This window comes from Dendropsophus ebraccatus, chromosome 9 (genome assembly GCF_027789765.1).
Source record: "Dendropsophus ebraccatus isolate aDenEbr1 chromosome 9, aDenEbr1.pat, whole genome shotgun sequence".
In the NCBI taxonomy this organism is placed as follows: domain Eukaryota; kingdom Metazoa; phylum Chordata; class Amphibia; order Anura; family Hylidae; genus Dendropsophus; species Dendropsophus ebraccatus.
In genome coordinates this window covers 116764777-116782719 of record NC_091462.1, presented here as the reverse complement: position 1 = coordinate 116782719, position 17943 = coordinate 116764777, and the positions used below count along the sequence as shown (strand labels likewise).

Sequence of the window (17943 nt, the reverse complement as noted above, 5' to 3'; positions counted from 1 at the left end):
ATCGCATAGCCTCCCCATTTTTTCTACATAATGGGATCCATCTGACCCGATATTCTACATGGACTTATTTGAGTGCTTCTGCACTTCTGTATTGGCTTGGACAGCTGACCATCATGGACGTTTGTATCATGGTTGTTTCGCATCACCCTTATTTATCTACTATTTCTTTTTTTTATATATCATTTATTATCTTTATGGTTTTTTCTTTTTCTACTGTTCACCCCTATATAATATATTACAATTTATTATATTATTTATCACCATTTATCATTTATCATTGTTATATATATTTTATTTTTTAATTTTTCTTTTGTATTACTCCCTATTTTGACTATTTATTATTATTTTCGGTTAATACGGTTAGAGTTGCCCATATTTGTGGTCTTGTTGTGTGCATTATTGATTCTAATTAGAATTGTTTTGTGCACATTTTTCACCTAGGGCGCCCCTCGCTGGTCACATATAGGATTAGATATTCTTGTTGAAATTGAGCTGTCATTATGCATCTATCTATTCTTTCTACCTATTGTATTTTTGGTATGCTTGGAAAAGGCACTTTGTGATGTACCTTTATAGTATTTTATCACACATGTTTTCACATCACTCCTCTGATATGTGATGTTTATTTATCACTTTATCAGTAGGTGTGTTCTTTTTTGCACCACACGAGTGTTGCACATTTTTGCACTTTGCACTTTATCACTTATCACTTATTGTACTGTGTATTTTGTGTATAGAATGTATATATTTTTAATCATATATATTATATATATTTTTTTTTTCTCACATTTGTTATTTCATGCCTATTTGCACTTATAGGTCCGGGTTCATAATCATGTTCTTCTTGTTCTTCTTGTTCTTTTTGTTTCTTCTTCTTTTCTCTCTTGTCTTCCTTTCCTCCTTTCTTATATCTGCTTTTCATCAGCTCTTTCTGTTAATCACGTTGTGTATTTATATATATTTATTGTGGCCAGCGAGGTTTTATGTATATTTATTTTCTTATATTTATTTACACTTATAATTACATTCATTTTCTTCATTCACATTTATATTAATATAAGGTGTAGGTGTAGGGGTTGTGATAAATTCACTTATCAATGTTTATTTATTTACTTATTTATTCATTCCTTCATTATATTTTTATATACTCTCTTTTTCACTTTTGTCCACTCTTTTACTATTATGTATATTCACATCATCTGTTCTGTGATCCACTATGGTTTGTTTACTCCTTTAGTGATTATCATTATTGATTATTATTGTATATTCACATCATCTGTTCTGTGATCCACTATGGTATGTTTACTCCTTTAGTGATTATCATTATTGATTATTATTGTGTTCATTAATTATCACCATTATCTATATGTTCTTTTACTTCCTCTTTTATATGCAGTCGTCCATTAGTATATCTTCATAAAGATTTTAATTATTTAGAGATGGCCCATAGATATGTTTGATCTTGCACTGGTTGTATTATACATTACATTATATTATTCTATACCGGCTATGTGTCTGTTTCGCCAGTAGATGGCAGCAGACTCTTCTCTTTCTTTCATGTTATCCTTACCTGTGTGACGCGCATGCGCGCGGTTACGTTGTTTGCCTGCATCACGTGACCGGCGCGCGTCCGCGTCGTACAGGTATCACATGTGACTAATGTGTCATGTGACCAGTTATTTGGACGTCATTACGTTGCGCCGCTAGCGCTGACGTCAGTCGCACCCGGAAGCAATGTTCCGACTTAGCAGGTAATTAGACTTAACGTGACACGCTACATGTGCGGGGCGGGTGGGTGATTGGTCTATCTAGTGGCACCTTAGGTATTTATAGTGCGACCCTCCAGCAGATAGGTACCCCTTGAAAAAGGCTACGCCGAAACGTGCGTTGGGGTGGGGGCCGCCGGTGGACACTTTGACTTCCATCATTTATGGTATGACACTCTAGTAGTTTTACACCAGCTTAGATCTATGAATTTTTTATAGCACTTTTTTGGCTTGTTTACTACAAAATCATCTATTCATAGCTCTCCTTGTACTGCATCTAGCACTTTAGTCTACCATCTACTTATTTATTGTGTCCATCTGCAGCAGCCCCCTCACTGTATGTTTGTCGTTTTTAACATTTTGTCAGCCATGGTTCATTGTGTATTTATCTATTATTTTGTCATTGTATTGTAATTTTAACAATAAAATCTATATGTTGTAATATGTTAGAGGTTCAGTTGTTTTTTTATTGGTATTTAATAATTTGCTTTATTGGCCAGATTATTGTTCCACGTGATACTGCCCTGACCACTAGAAATGAGCGAACCTTTCGGACTTTTGGTTCCCTCGATCGCGCTGCCTGTGATCCCGGGTACATAGTTGCGATCCCGGGAATATATGGCCAGGATATTCCAGGGAATCGATCTGGAATTCCCTGGAATATCCTGGCCACATATTCCCGGGATCGCAACTATGTACCCGGGATCACAGGCAGCACGATCGAGCGCAGATGGTCCTCTTTACTGACCACCTATCTATAACTATATTCGGATATCTTTGGCAGTCCCATGGCAATGAATAGAAAGTTGGTGTACACGCGTCACCTTCGATTCATTCAGTGGAAGACAATGGACCCCATTCTTGTAATCGGTTTGGGTCACCTATTCACACACCCCCATTCTTCACATAGTCTTTATTTCCTGTTTTAGTAAAGCACTTCACCACAACCCCTTTCTAGTTAACCTTAATCAATTTTCTCAAAAATTTTACCAAAATTTGCATTTTTTTATTAGTCTCTAAAGTGGAGGAAATTGATAATGTTACTAATATGTTTTTCCCAATGTCCAGGTGACAGGTGTGCTAAGAGTTCATCCCTTACCTGTCCAGTATTGCTGAATACAAGAACCTGTCAGGCAGCTTAGGAGCCCTATATATATGTCATGTCCTCAGCATAATCTTTGTATACAGGACATCATCATTAGAAGGATACAGATCAGCTAGAGGACGACCATTGGCCTCACAGCAGCCGCATCATGCTGAAATTTCTGGTGCCCCTCATCCTTCTTTCCCAGAATGGTAAGACCCTCATGACTACCAGACCCTATATCCAATGGTTATTTTGATGTCACAGAAATTTTTGTAGGTTACTTTTTATCTTCTGGACCATTCTGTCCAACAAAGGTTGTCCACATCCTTGATAGGCCAGTTGCCCAGTGGTCTATAATGTAGTGGTGCTGGTCTTGTCCTTCTTGTCTTCTTCTTATCTATATGTTGATGTTGGTTTATTAGATGTTTTTTGTCTCCCCCACCACCACCACCTCCACTCTTTTCACAACTTCTCTTTCATTAAACCCTCCCGATTCCCCAGGCTTCAGGTAAATATATTTTATGCTTAGAGAATTTAATCTGGAACATTCTAGTTCCCCTCTATGCAGTAAGGAGCTGTCCTATCAGGTCGTGTGCGGTCAGTTTTAGCGACCATTGTTGACATGGTGGCTGGTCAGTCCCACATGTCCTGCAATGTATTTTGCTCTGCTTGGCAGCATACTGTATTAGCTGATGACTTCTCCTTGAACGGATCAGATTGTGGAAGGCCGTCGGGATCACAAAGAATCGTAGGAGGAACAGATTCTGCAGCTGGAGAATGGCCGTGGCAGGTCAGCCTGCAGGGGATAGAAGGTCTCCAGTGCGGGGGATCGCTCATCACTAACTCCTGGGTGCTGACGGCTTCCCATTGCTTCCTCATGTAAGTCCCTTTTAACGCTATGGACTATTGTCATACTGTAAAAAAAAAAAATTGAAAAAGAACTTTGTCTTGTTTTGTCTCCATCGGCCGGGTTCACACTGCGTTTTTGCAATTTGTTGTTTTTTTCATCCATTTTATAAAAAAAAAAAAAGGATGAAATATGGATACATTTTCGTGCATCCGTTTTTTTTCAACCGACTTAAATCATAAAAAAAAATAATCAAAACGGATCAAAATGCATCTTTTTTTTTTTTTTTTTTAGAAAAAAAGGATGAATTTTGATCATTTTTTAAATCCCTTTTTTAAATAATGGAAGTCAATGGAAAAACATGCACAAAAATTCTTTTTTGTCTATTTTTTATCCTTTTTTTTGCATTAAGTGGATGAAAAAACAGATTGCAAAAACAAAGTGTGAACCCAAAGTCTGTGCCAAATTTTTGTTTGTTTCACACTATTATTTTTTCACCTATTGACCCTAATTTTTGGCAACACTAATTGTGCTCTGTAATGACAGACTTACTGTAATGTATCCATACAATATGCTGCAAAACTAGAAAGATTATTTGTGCAGTGAAATAAAAAAATAAATAAATTAAAAATCACCTTATGATAAAACAGGTTACCTATGTTCCTCAGTACGATTAGAATGATTGCAGCTCTATAACTTTTATTTTATTTTGCTGCTTTTCAGTAATTTATACGAGAATTTTTTTTTAATGATTTCTGTATTCTAATCCTATAACACTCTAATTTTTTGGTCTATTGGGCTGTGTTTTTGTGCCATGATCTGTACTATGTTTTTATCAGTACCTGATATGTTTATTATTTTCTTTAATGTAAAAAATAGGAAAACAGTAATTTTTCATTGTATTCATTACTCATAGGGATCAATGCAACAACTATGTACTGCATTGATCTTTGTTATATGAGCTTGATTATTAGAGGCTGATGAAAGCAGCCTCTAGCCATCACCAAGTCGGGGACAGCGTCAGGGCGTTGCTGAGGCGCGGGGCACTGAGAATAACTCATTGCGGGAAGCCAACCTCGTCACTAGACCATAGAAGGCTTTTTAACAACATTTGAATGCTGATGTCAATTTTGACAGCGCCATTTAAACGGTTAATTAGCAGAAGCCGGGGACTAGCCGACCCCCCCCCCCCCCCCCCCCCAATCAGCCACATCTAGTAGCCACGGTTCCTGGCTACTTATAGTAGTCGGGAGTGACAGGGTACAGAGAGGGTGCAGAACCATGACATACATATATATATATATATATATACACATTTTTGTGCAAGCCTTTGGCTCACACAATAAATGTGACTTTTTAACAATCTGCGCCCCACTGGCCAAGTGCATAGGAAGAGTGTGCGTCATTGATCGAGGGGGCGTTTCCTCCTTGTGCACAAGATCTATTATAATGTACGACTGCACCCGGGAGTAAATGTTAGCTCGAGTTGGTGTAGACTTCTGAGGCGGACATGAATGAGAAGGGGAATTATAGACCATTCCCCTCCATATATATAACCATGGGGCGGGTTATAAGCAGATTACTGATGGTGAAATCTGGAACCAGTGGGAATCGTTCCTCCCAGCTCTCATCAACCACCATGACCATTTACCAAACATTCATCATAGAAGGCAAAGACGGTAGGGAATATGTTGGACATTAGCTGACAGGAAGCCTTTGAGCAGCCCCCAATTGATGATGGTGCGACTCCCTGACCTGTGAGGGCCACTCCGCAGTGCAGGTGTTACTAGCAGGCAGGAACCGGGGCAGCTGCAGGGTATAGAGTTGTCACGGTACTGGCACGAGGGTGGCACAGCTGTAGGCCGGTCTGCGGTACTATGCGGGATACTGGGCATGCGATTCTTCGCTGTACCTAGTCGGGACACCAGATAAGGGACACCAATGCCAGGGTTCAGTAACAGCGGTGGTTACAAGTTTATTGTAACTGAGGTAACTGGTAGCAACAGTCTCTTCCGGATGCAACCGGGTATATAGCAGACTTGTATAGACAGAGCAAAGGTGGTGCTGCATAGGCTGAGGTGAAGCGTGCCGGATGATGGGAGTAGTAGTGATAGGAATAGAGAGGCTGGGTGGATTAGAGTACTTGCGGTGAATATCTTCAGTTGATGAGGAGATGGAGAGCAGGAACGACACCCAGATGAGAGGATACACCAGGCACTTGAGCAGGCGGACAGCCAGGAACTGTTACAGCAGAGCACAGAGTCCACTCTTCTGAAGGTGAAGAGAGACACACACGACCTCCTTGCTTGGGAGAAGGGGCCGGAACTGCGCAGCAAGGGGAAGTCACATGGTACCCCTGGCCAAAGCTAGACGGCCATTGGAGGAACCATGGTTACGGGGCACGGTCACGTGATCACCAGCCTTTGCATACCACTGCACATAGTTATGCACACAAGATATACACATGAACCTGAGAGTAATAGGGATTACACAGTTAACAGTTGCAGTGCATATAGTTTCCAGGACAGGCATGGCTATAGTAATAAAAGTAAACTTAAAGTGAGAAACAGACAGCCTGTTCTGGGACACTGCATACCTCCCTAGCAAGTTTGAGCCGACCTCGGCGAATCTGGAGGGGTACATGAATGAACTGGACAATCAGACAACAGGACTGAATGGTGACTGTGAGTGTTGATGAGTGTGTGTTTCCCATGCTCAAGGCACAGGTGACAAAGTGACGAGAGAGAAAACCCTGGTGGCAGGACTTCACCTAGGGGTGCCTAACGTACTCTGGTTACAGGTAGTTAGTGCGTGAACCATCTGACATGTAAGCCATGTAATCTAAATGTTAAGTATGACTATGTGTGATAACTACCATGTTGGGACAAGACAGAGGTGAACAAACACTGGAGACACAAGGAAGGGAAACACAAGGGACAACAAATACTGCGAGGTCTGGAGGTGAACTGGCTCAAATAGATCTGAAGAAATCTGAAGAAAACTGGCTCCACTAATCTTCCCAGTTGTAGATACAGTATAATAATACTGTAATGGAAAACACAAGACTTGTTAAGAAAATACACTCCTACAAAACTATACTTCTGAGAGGTATATATATATATATATATATATATATATATATATATAACTGACTTCTCTTACTCAGAGGAGGAGCTATCTGACTGACACCAGAAAAATATATATACTGTTTTTCAAAAGAGGCACTCTACTCTGAGGCTATCTCAGTGACCTTTTGCTTACTCAGAGGAGGAAATACACAAATACCCTTGATAACACTGAAGTATGATACTAGAAATAAGTGCAACACTGAAATAAGTGCAATAATAACCTTCTGGCAATCACATAATCACATAATGAAAGTGCTTTAGGAAGAACTGGGTAAGTGTCTTTGTTTGGTGGAGTCTCTTTTAGGCGATAAGACCATCGTCCATGTAAAAGGCTCTGGAACAGACACTGAAAACTTTTTAGCAATGTGAGTGTCCATCTGCACATAGCTGGTTAATATACAAAGTTCTTGGTCAGGAGGACCAGGTACAAACCATGAACGTTGCAGAAACTTTACACAAGAACCTGAACAAAGCAGAACACCAAACAACAAAAACAGTATAACCCTCTAAGGGCTTAGCTCTCTGTAGCGTACCGGTGGAATTCCTCTGGTTGAGCGCTCAGACCGTCTCAGCGGAAGGGCATTTTCAACAGTGACTGATTCAGGTGCAGGGTGACGAGGTTCTCCCATAGGTGGCTGCGGAAGTGGAGCTGTTGGGGGTATGATTGGAAGAGGGGTTACAACTGGAACGTGCATGGGGACCCCTGAATAGCCGATGGGCATGAGGAATGGTTCGGATTGGAACATTTCTCCCAGAGAGAGAGGTTTAGGTGGAGCTGTTGGAATGGCCAGAGCTGCTGGCGTAGACACTGGACATGGTACGGCAAGGCCTTGTAGATCCTCCTTGGCACAACGCTTTATCCGATTCCGGTGCACAGTCTGAGGAGCTACACCAGGTTTTTTAACCTCATAGACATCAGTCTCTGGATGAGGGATCGAGGAGATCACATAGGGCTCAGGCTCCCAGAGGCATTCAAGTTTATGAGAGCGATGATATTTTTTTTGCCAGACTTTATCCCCCACTTGTAGGGGTGCAGCAGTCGCCCTCCGATTATAGGCCTCCTTCTGGCGGTGATGAGCTTCTCCCATCCTTTGATCCACAATTTGCCGAGCATCCTGGATTCTCCTCTGATGCTCCTGAACCCAGTCAGTCTCAGGCAGGGGGTTCGGAAGGTCAAGCGCTTGGATCCCAAGGGCGCGGTCCTGAGGGAGATGACCCTGGCACCCAAACATCAAGTAGAACAGGGAGTAGCCCGTGGAGCAATGGGTGGTATTGTTGTAGATCTCCACCAGCTTGTCTAGTAGATGAGGCCACTCTACTCTTTTGGTCACTGAAGCCGTCCTCAGCATATTGATGAATACTTGATTGATTTTCTCACATAGGCTATTCCCTTGAGGGTGATAGGCCATAGTGCAGAGCTTCTTGCACTCTTGGTAGGCACACAATTCCTGGAACAGTTGTGACTCGAAGGCCGGGCCCCGGTCTGTCAGCAAAGACTCCGGACATCCATAGTGCTTTACGTACTCCCTGTAGAAGGTGCTAGCGGTGGTCTTAGCGGTCAGGTCTCTGACCGCTAAGTGATTGACCATGGTTAGGGCATAGGTGTTCTCGCATCTTGTTGGGGCCAACTTTACATGGTCTAGAGCAACGAGTTGATTAGGCCTGTGGGAGCTGATAGGATGCAAGGGGGCTCTGACTTCTCTTCCCCCAGCCTTGGAGATGTTACAGGCAGGGCACTCAGCACACCAGTTCTCAATGTCAGCTCTCATCCCAATCCAATAGAACCGCTGTCGGATGGTGGCCTCCGTTTTATGCACCCCGAAATGACCGGACTGGTCATGATAGGCGTCGAGCACCATCTTAGCATCTCGCCAGGGAATTAGGATCTGGTGACACCTTTCTCCGGAGACAGGGTCGAGGGAGTTCCGGAGGATTAGTCCCTTCTGTAGGAATAGTCTCTTTCTCTGTCTCCAAAGTCGCCTTAGTTCAACATCAGGGTAAGGCCTCTTGATCCGCATGGGAACCCGCCTGGTGGAGAGGTAGTCAAAGATCTCCCCTAGGACTCTGGACTCCTCCTAGACAGTTTGCCACCTGGCCAGGTTTTGGGGGCCCCTGTTGGAGATGGGGATGCTCCAGGCCTAGCGGCCTGGATAGCACTCTGGGAAGCGAACCTTTGATAGAAGGGGGGCATTTCCACATCTTCCCAATCACTATACTCCGGGGGCTCTTCGCCTTTAGAGAGCCGGGACAGGAGGTCTGCATTGACGTTAGCCTTGGCACTGCGGTATTTGATTTCGAATCTGAAATTGGCCAATCTAGAGGCCCACCGTTGTTCCAGGGCGCCTAGCCGGGCAGTGTTGAGATGTGCCAGCGGGTTGTTATCCGTATAAATGGTGACAGGGGAAGCAGCGAGATAGTCCTTGAACTTCTCTGTGACGGCCCACACTAGGGCGAGTAATTCCAACTTGAAGGAGCTATAGTTGTTGTGATTCTTCTCCGTGCCCCGCAGGCTCCGGCTGGCATAGGCTACAACCCTCTCTTGACCATCTTGGACCTGGGATAACACAGCTCCTAGGCCTTGGAAGCTGGCATCGGTGTAGAGCCGGAAGGGAAGGTTATAGTCCGGATAGGCCAGAATGGGAGGCGTGGTCAACAGGCGTTTCAATGTTTGGAAAGCAGTCTCCTGTCGTTCAGTCCACTCAACGGGGAGTCGTCAATTGTAGCTCTCCCGAGGACAACCCCGGAGCAGTTCGGTGAGGGGCTCGGCCACTTGCGCAAAGTGGGGAATGAAGGGGCGATAATAGCCAGCAAATCCGAGGAAACTTCTCACCGCCTTGACGGGGGAGCATCTCTAGTGCGGACACGGCAGATTTTCCCTTGAGGGTTGGCAAACTTCTGCTGAGCGGTGAGCACTTTGATGGTCTTCTGAACGGCTTGCCTGTACTGAGGAGAAGCATGAGACATAGAAGCATGCAAGGCATCCAATACTTCAGTAAACACATGGCGGATAACATTCATGCCTAACACAACAGTTCCACTATCTCCCTGAACTTCAGTGACAATAATACCCTGACGTGCTAGTTCTTGATTCCCTATACAGATGGTAGGTTCCCAGTACCCTAGTTGCACAATAGGTCGACCATTACTGGCAATAAGTTTCAGGCAGTACTTCTCAACCGGGCCTAAGGCCTTTAGGTCCCAATGTTCCTCAAAAATATGTCGGGGAATAGTGGTAACCTGGGAACCCGTATTCACCAGAGCTTCCAGGGGTACTCCGTCCACCCAGAGAGTCCCATGTGGGCATGGCGAAAGGAACCTGGAGAACCACTGCGCTTCCTGCGGGCCTGGAGCTCGACCTCCTGGGTGTTGGCCCTCGGACCCAGGGGTAGCCTGTTTAACTGATAGCATTGGGACTGGTAGTGGCCATGCCGCCTACAATGATTGCAATAGGGTCGTTCAGGGTTTCGGAGTCTTAGTGGCGGAGGCCTGTCAGGACTCGGATACTCAGGGCAACGGAGGCTTAGGTGATGCAGGGCTGGGGTGGGGCTTGGACGGCGCGCACGTGCGACGCCCTGGCCCCTAGGGGCCACTCCGCTATACAGATGTTGGATGGGTGCAGGAATCGGGGCAGCTGTAGGAAGTAGTGGTCACGGTTTAGGCACGAGGGTGCTACAGCTGGAAGCCGGGCTCCTGACCATGCAGGAATACTGGGCATGCGATTCCTCGTTGTTCTTAGTCAGGGCACCAATGATCACACCAATGCCAAGGTTCAGAAACAACGGTAGTTGTGTATTTATTGTAACGGTGGTAACTAGTAGTAACAGTCTCTCCGGATGCAACCGGGAATAAGGCAGAGTAATGGGTGATGCTGCAATAGGCTGTGAGAGTAGCGTGCTGAATAATGGGAGTAGTAGTGATACTGAAGCAGAGATGCTGGGTGGAATGAGACTGGAATGAAATACTTGCTGTTGATGATTTGGGAAGATGATGATGAGAGGAGCTGAAGAATGACTGAAGAATCGACACCCAGATGAGAATCTTGAGACTTGAGACAGGAACACAGCCAGTGGACTGGAGCAGCAGAGCACAACGCAGGCCTCTCTCCTTTGCAGGGAGAGAGAGGACTAACAGACAACCTATCCCCTTGATGGTAGGGAATAGACTGAGGTAGCACAGGAAGTCACATGGTAACCCCAGCCAAAAGCTCGATGACCATTGGTGTTACCATGGAAGCAGGGCACAGTCACGTGACATCCAGCCATTGCATCATCACACCATTAGGCATATACAGAGGAATATACATGAGGAGTACCATCCTTGAACACTAGGAGGCGACATAATACCTTTAGACACTGATACCTGAATACACATGCAATAAATGACAGAAATGGCAGACCTAAATACTGAGAAGGGGGACACAATACACGCAGTTTGCAGTGGACCATAGCTTTCCAGAACAGAACTGTTTATAATGAAAGTGTGAGCATAAGAAGGGCTGTTCTGGGACACTGCACACGCGCTGTAAACAGTACGCTAGCCCCTGGTTTAACCCCTTCGTAGGCCGCAGCGCGGCAATGCCAATGTCTCTGAGGGGGATTATAAGTAGCTGGCAGACAGTAGAATGATAAACACCGCGTGGTGTATCCTGTTTGTGACGCCAAAAATGCGACTCCCTGACCCGTGAGGGCCACTCCGCAGTGCAGGTGTTACTAGCAGGAAGGAACCGGGGCAGCTGCAGGGTATAGAGTTGTCACGGTACTGGCACGAGGGTGGCACAGCTGTAGGCCGGGCTGCAGTACTATGCGGGATACTGGGCATGCGATTCTTCGCTGTACCTAGTCGGGGCACCAGTAAACGGACACCAATGCCAGGGTTCAGTAACAGCGGTGGTTACAAGTTTATTGTAACTGAGGTAACCGGTAGCAACAGTCTCGTCCGGATGCAACCGTGTATATAGCAGGTTTAAACAGACAGAGCAAAGGTGGTGCTGCATAGGCTGAGGTGAAGCGTACCGGATGATGGGAGTAGTAGTGATAAAGGAATAGAGAGGCTGGGTGGATTAGAGTACTTGCAGTGAATATCTTCAGTTGATGAGGAGATAGAGAACAGGAACGACACCCAGATGAGAGGATACTCCAGGCACTTGAGCAGGCGGACAGCCAGGAACTGCTACAGCAGAGCTCCTTGCTTGGGAGCCGGGGCCGGACTGCGCAGCAAGGGGAAGTCACATGGTACCCCTGGCCAAAGCTAGACGGCCATTGGAGGAACCATGGTTACAGGCACGGTCACGTGATCACCAGCCTTTGCATACCACTGCACATAGTTATGCACACAAGATACACATAAACCTGAGAGTAATAGGGATTACACAGCAACCAGTTGCAGTGCATATAGTTTCCAGGACAGACATGGCTATAGTAATAAAAGTAAACTTAAAGTGAGAAACAGCCTGTTCTGGGACACTGCATTGGGACTGATTGAAGGGTTGTAGATGTGCAGGAATATCCCAGCGTTGTTGCATTTTGATGCATTTTTTTGTCACTTCACTTGCAGGTCATTGACTTCCTCAGAATACACCATATACCTGGGGGTGCATCAGCTATCAGACCTGCAGAAGCCTGGAGTCGTGGTCAGGGGAGTGAAACAAATCGTAGTGCACCCTGATTTTGGAAAAGGATCTGGCCACGACATCGCCTTGGTGGAGCTGGAGACACCGGTCAACTTTGCATCCTCTATACTCCCTGTCAGTCTACCATCAGACTCGGTGCCTCTCCCGGTGGGAACCTTGTGCTGGGCAACGGGCTGGGGTTTAGTTCAAACTGAAGGTAAGAACATTCATAGATAAGACTAAGGGCCCTATTACGTGGGATGATTGTTCCGTATTCCTTCACTAATAGTTCAGGGTAATTCCACATCGTTCCTTCATTTGCTGGGATCAGATGGAGTACCAATGGTAACTAACTACTATCGTTCTGTGTAATATGTTGAACGATTTCAGGTTAACAATAAACAATCTTGTTTGTTTAGCGTTAATGGTTAAAAATCGCTTTGTCTAATAGGAGCCTCAGTTGTGGTCATCTACACATATAGAGTAGACAGGCTGAATATTAGGAATTGCAGCTGGTTGGATAGATAGATGAATAATGATTGACCCAAAGGGTGTTGGTAAATGTATTAGTTGTCATGGTGGAAACACTGTGGGGGTTGGTTCTCCATGGGGCCATCATAAGACATCAGTCGGCTTGTAATGAAGATGTCCTCTCCTTTCAGAGCAACTCCCCAGCCCTAAGACCCTCCAAAAGGTCCAGGTCGCATTGATGGACAACAAATACTGTGAATCCTTGTACCAGTCCAGCATGGGCTATAGCCCCAAATACAAGATGATCCAAGCGGACATGTTGTGTGCCGGTTACAAGGAAGGAATGAAAGACCCATGTCAGGTAGGTGACCATCATCTTCTCTGAACATGGAGAACTGATCTACGTTAGATTCTCATATAACAACATAAAACGTAACAATTTTTTTCTTGAAAGTGTGACACTCAACGTCACCCATGTCATAAAGCAGACAAAAAACATTGCCCATGGTTGAGTGCTTTTCAGTAAACTTTAGACCTCCTATTATCCTTAGAACAGGTTTCTGAAGAAATGAGCAGTGACCAGGTCCATGTCAATGTTTAGTGATTGTCACTAAAACCAAGTGTAGATAAGAAATCCTGTAGAACCAGACGGGTCAGTGACACATACCTTCTAATTGCCAAATCTGTGATAAGACTAATAGAGGACAATGGACCCCAAACAATGGCCCCAAGACACTTCAATGGCCATAATAAAGTTTTCACTGAAAGGAAATACCAATGATGGGCAATCCTGCTGACTCACTTTACTAGAGATGCTGGTCTTCTAAGGGAGGGAGATACACAACAGATCCATGTATTCAGCTTGGTCAACACAAATAGATCACTTGATCCTGATTTTAGGGTCACATGTTCTATTATTTTGTCCTCCGGTGAGAATATCTCGTCATTATGTTTTTTTCTTGGATGCTCATGTCACTCCTTTTTGAGAATGCTTGGAGCTCAGCACGGCCCTCGGCTCATGCTATGTGACCGGGGCTGCGCCTGTAGTCATGTTTGTGTTCCAGTTATATGTTTTTGCATTTGTCTGAGCTCTGTCTGAACGCTGTCCTTCTACTTTTGTTCTGCTGATTGATTTATCTGCCACACCCGTCTCTCCTCTGCCAAGTTCCTTCTGGGCACTTTACGGTTAAAGGGGTAGTGCAGCGCTCAAAAATTATTCACAGAATAACACACATTACAAAGTTATACAACTTTGTAATGTATGTTATGTCTGTGAATCGCCCCCTTCCCCGTGTCCCTCCACCCCCGTCCGTGTACCCGGAAGTGTGATGTGCTTTATACATTACCTGATCCGTGTCGAGGGCCGTCCGCCATTTTGTGACAAACGTCATCTTGGGACGCACGTCAGAATCCCTGCCGCCATCCCCCCTCCGCCGCGTCATAACTGTGCTCAGCTGCGATTTGCTGAGCACAGTTATGCTCAGCCAATCGCGGCTGAGCAGCTGATGACGCGCCCGCGTATAACTTTGTAATGTGTGTTATTCTGTGAATAATTTTTTTGCGCCGCACTACCTCTTTAACCTCTTTTTTGGTTGAGTTTTTCTACTCACTTTTGCTATGTTCTGGACCTCTGTTTGGATCACATTCTTAGCCGAACCCCTGACCTCCTATATTTAGTAACTCTGTTAACCTTTTGCCAACTATTAGTCTTCCTTGTGAAGCATGCTAGTGTATCTTGTGTTCTCTCTCTGTCTGCTATTTCTGGTTTCCAGACTTGCTTATCAAACTTCTACTCATTTACCTGACTATTCCCTTGAATTCTATTATTGTACCTTGCTGCCCATTTGGTTTTGATCGCAGCCTGTTGACAATCCTTTGTATGTAAGTTTGTCTTGTCTGTTTTTTAGGTATCCCCTTATTAAGTAGGGACCGTCTCCGTGGTTGCCCGCAGTCGCCTAGGACTGTTAAGGCAAGTAGGCAAGATGGTGGGACCAGATTACGCCGCACTGTCCTTCCCTGCCCCTTCTCAGGCTACCCTACCTACAGTTGTTTAATGTCAAGAGAAATCTTCTTACACGGTCATAGTACCACAACCAATAACAAAAGCCTGTATTTCCTTTACAGGGTGACTCTGGTGGACCCCTGGTCTGCAGTGTGAACAGTGTCTGGATGCAGATTGGCATTATCAGCTTTGGTTCTGGATGTGGCCTTCCAGGCCTCCCTGGTATCTATACAAGAGTCCAATATTACCTGTCCTGGATTAAGACATATGTGCCATCCCTGCAGAATGGAAACCTGGTCCAGTTGCTCAACACAACAGCAATCCCACAGAGCAGCAGCCTTAGTTACACTTTTTATGAGAAAAACTTTACAGTGAGTAGAAATGTAACTGATAATGAAATCCAGCGCAGCCTTAATGATAGTCTATATAACCCAAACCATATGGAGAGCGGAGATTTAACAGGTAACTTTATCAGGCCCAAGGCGCAAAGTCTGGTTGGCAGTGGAGCCCATTCCAATCTCTGGTCAATGGCCAATTCCATACTGATCATCCTGGGTCTTGTGCTCCTTCTATAGTCCAACCAACCACATCATCACCACTACAAGCACTGTCATCAGATAGTCCATTGTATCCAGCTCTACTTGAAGGATGGCATTCTTCACCATCATGTTCTTCATAAGCCCACACTAAGATCTTCTGAAAACCTGATCTCCACCGTGACCTTACACTCTTCACCATCATGTTCTTCATAAGCCCACACTTAGATCTTCTGAAGACCTGATCTCCACCATGACCTGACACTCTTCACCATCATGTTCTTTATGAGTCCACAATTAGATCTTGTGAAGACCGTGTCTCCACCATGACCTGACACTCTTCACCATCATGTTCTTCATGAGCCCACACTTAGATCTTCTGAAAACCTGATCTCCACCGTGACCTGACACTCTTCACAATCTTGTTCTTCATGAGCCCACACTTAGATCTTCTGAAGACCTGATCTCCACCATGACCTGACACTCTTCACCATCGTGTTCTTCATGAATCCACACTTAGATCTTTTGAAGACCGTGTCTTCACCATGACCTGACGCTCTTCACAATTGTGTTCTTCATGAATCCACACTTAGATCTTTTGAAGACCGTGTCTTCACCATGACCTGACGCTCTTCACCATTGTGTTCTTCATGAATCCAGACTTAGATCTTTTGAGGACCGTGTCTTCACCATGACCTGACGCTCTTTATGTTCTTTATGAGTTCACATTTAAGTCTTATGAAGAGCATGTCTCCACCATGACCTGGTACTCTTCATAATGATGTTCTTCATGAACCCCGCTTAGGTCTTCCCGTCAATCCTTGACCCTATATGACCCGTATAACCCCTATACATACTTCTTATCTAGTAACTATTTATTTAAGCCTCAATAGGATTACACAACAGTGTGATTTATATGAAATCTACGTAATATCTGGTCATATCGCATGGGTTAGATGCTAAAATAAACTTATGTGTAAATTATATGTGAACTTTTTTTTCATGACGATGACTTGCGTCTTCCCTTTCATATTTGATGATCCTGCGTGACTCCCATATGGAATCATACCAATATCTTATCTCCTGCTGAAGAGAGAAAGTGGGGAGGAAGAGGAGACATTGGTGCACTGTGTGGGAGCCTGAGTATGGGAGCTATTTTTTATATTATAGAAGGGGGATAAATACAATTGGGACCCAACTACTGGGGAAGGTAGGGTGACTTAGTGCATCAGGATACATGAGGATGTCTACATGGGGATATTACCTATTGTGGGGGCTTACTACCAGGAGACTACATACCTACAAGGGGGGTGACTACCTTCTACCGAGCCTATCTACAGAGGAGATAGCTGCATTGGGAACATTACCTATATTGACATTATCTACAGTGTAATATACAGGGGACCAGAGAGCTGGATGACTACAATATGGGACTCTATGGGGGCACTGAGGCACCTAATTATTATATGGGGGTACACAGGGGGGCATTATTACAATATGATGGCACAAAGGGGCCTAACTACTATTTGGGGGCACAGAGGGTCCTGAGTATAAAGGGGGGTAGCTACTATGTGGTGGCACAGAAGGACCTACTACATGATGGCAAAAAGTGGTAAAGAGACATATATACAGGGGAACAGAGAGCCGGATGACATATTATGTACAGTGTAATATACAGGGGACCAGAGAGACGGATTACATATTATGTACAGTGTAATATACAGGGGACCAGAGAGCTGGATGACATTATGTATAGTGTAATATATAGGGGACCAGAGAGCCGGATGACTTATTATCTTCAGTGTTATATTCAGGGGACCAGAGAGCCGGATGACATATTATGTACAGTGTAATATACAGGGGACCAGAGAGCTGGATGACATATTATGTATAGTGTAATATATAGGGGACCAGAGAGCCGGATGACATATTATCTTCAGTGTTATATTCAGGGGACCAGAGAGCCGGATGACATATTATGAATAGTTAAATTAAACAAAAAAGATCTCTGACGAGGGCGACCGTAAGCTCGCTGAAACGCGTTAGATGTTTCTTTCCCTACATCGGCCTCCGTATCCACCAAAGTGACGTCACTCAACTGTGGATTCCTCCCGATCTACTCCACTACGTCGGGTGTAAGGTAGTAGCAGAGCCACCGGCCGGGGCTCGCTCCCGACCCCGATAAAAAGGACATCTATATTCTCCTCCAATCTTTCAGGACTACATTTCGGGTATTATTAAACTGCAAAGTATACACATGTGAAAAAGACATCAAAACGGCGCAAAACAGGTAGGAACAACGGGATCCCCCAACTAGCTGTATATCACTCCAGAGTATGTTGTGTAACAGCTGATCAAATATACCTGGGGTAATCAGCTGCCTTTTAGTATAACCACCTGAATACACCTGAATTTATTCTCTTTATGTCATACCTTTTTTAGACACTATATCTCCTTGGTACTATAGCGCTATAGATCATACTGGTAATTTGGTTTGT

The 17943-nt window shown here is 44.6% G+C and overlaps 1 protein-coding gene across 2 annotated transcripts; it reads left to right on the top strand.

The window, feature by feature from the left end:
* Positions 1 to 1707: 1707 nt before the first annotated feature.
* Positions 1708 to 16415, top strand: LOC138800577 (serine protease 27-like). Of its 2 annotated transcripts, none has more exons than XM_069982351.1 (6): positions 1708 to 1751; positions 2955 to 3062; positions 3570 to 3732; positions 12382 to 12653; positions 13099 to 13268; positions 15032 to 16415. In XM_069982351.1, exons 2-6 carry the CDS (start codon positions 3020 to 3022, stop codon positions 15482 to 15484), a joined length of 1101 nt encoding a protein of 366 aa, XP_069838452.1. In that variant the 5' UTR covers positions 1708 to 1751; positions 2955 to 3019; the 3' UTR covers positions 15485 to 16415. The 2 variants fall into 2 exon arrangements, with proteins under 2 accessions (XP_069838452.1, XP_069838453.1); XM_069982352.1 differs by lacking the exon at positions 15032 to 16415 and adding an exon at positions 14815 to 14860.
* Positions 16416 to 17943: the final 1528 nt, after the last annotated feature.

Bases quoted from the DNA above. Each gene is read 5' to 3' on its own strand.
- LOC138800577 (XM_069982351.1), top strand. From the start codon at position 3,020: ATGCTGAAATTTCTGGTGCCCCTCATCCTTCTTTCCCAGAATG. The intron at 3,063-3,569 runs GTAAGACCCTCA...TGAACGGATCAG, and splicing joins CATCCTTCTTTCCCAGAATG to ATTGTGGAAGGCCGTCGGGA. The intron at 13,269-15,031 runs GTAGGTGACCAT...TTTCCTTTACAG, and splicing joins GAATGAAAGACCCATGTCAG to GGTGACTCTGGTGGACCCCT.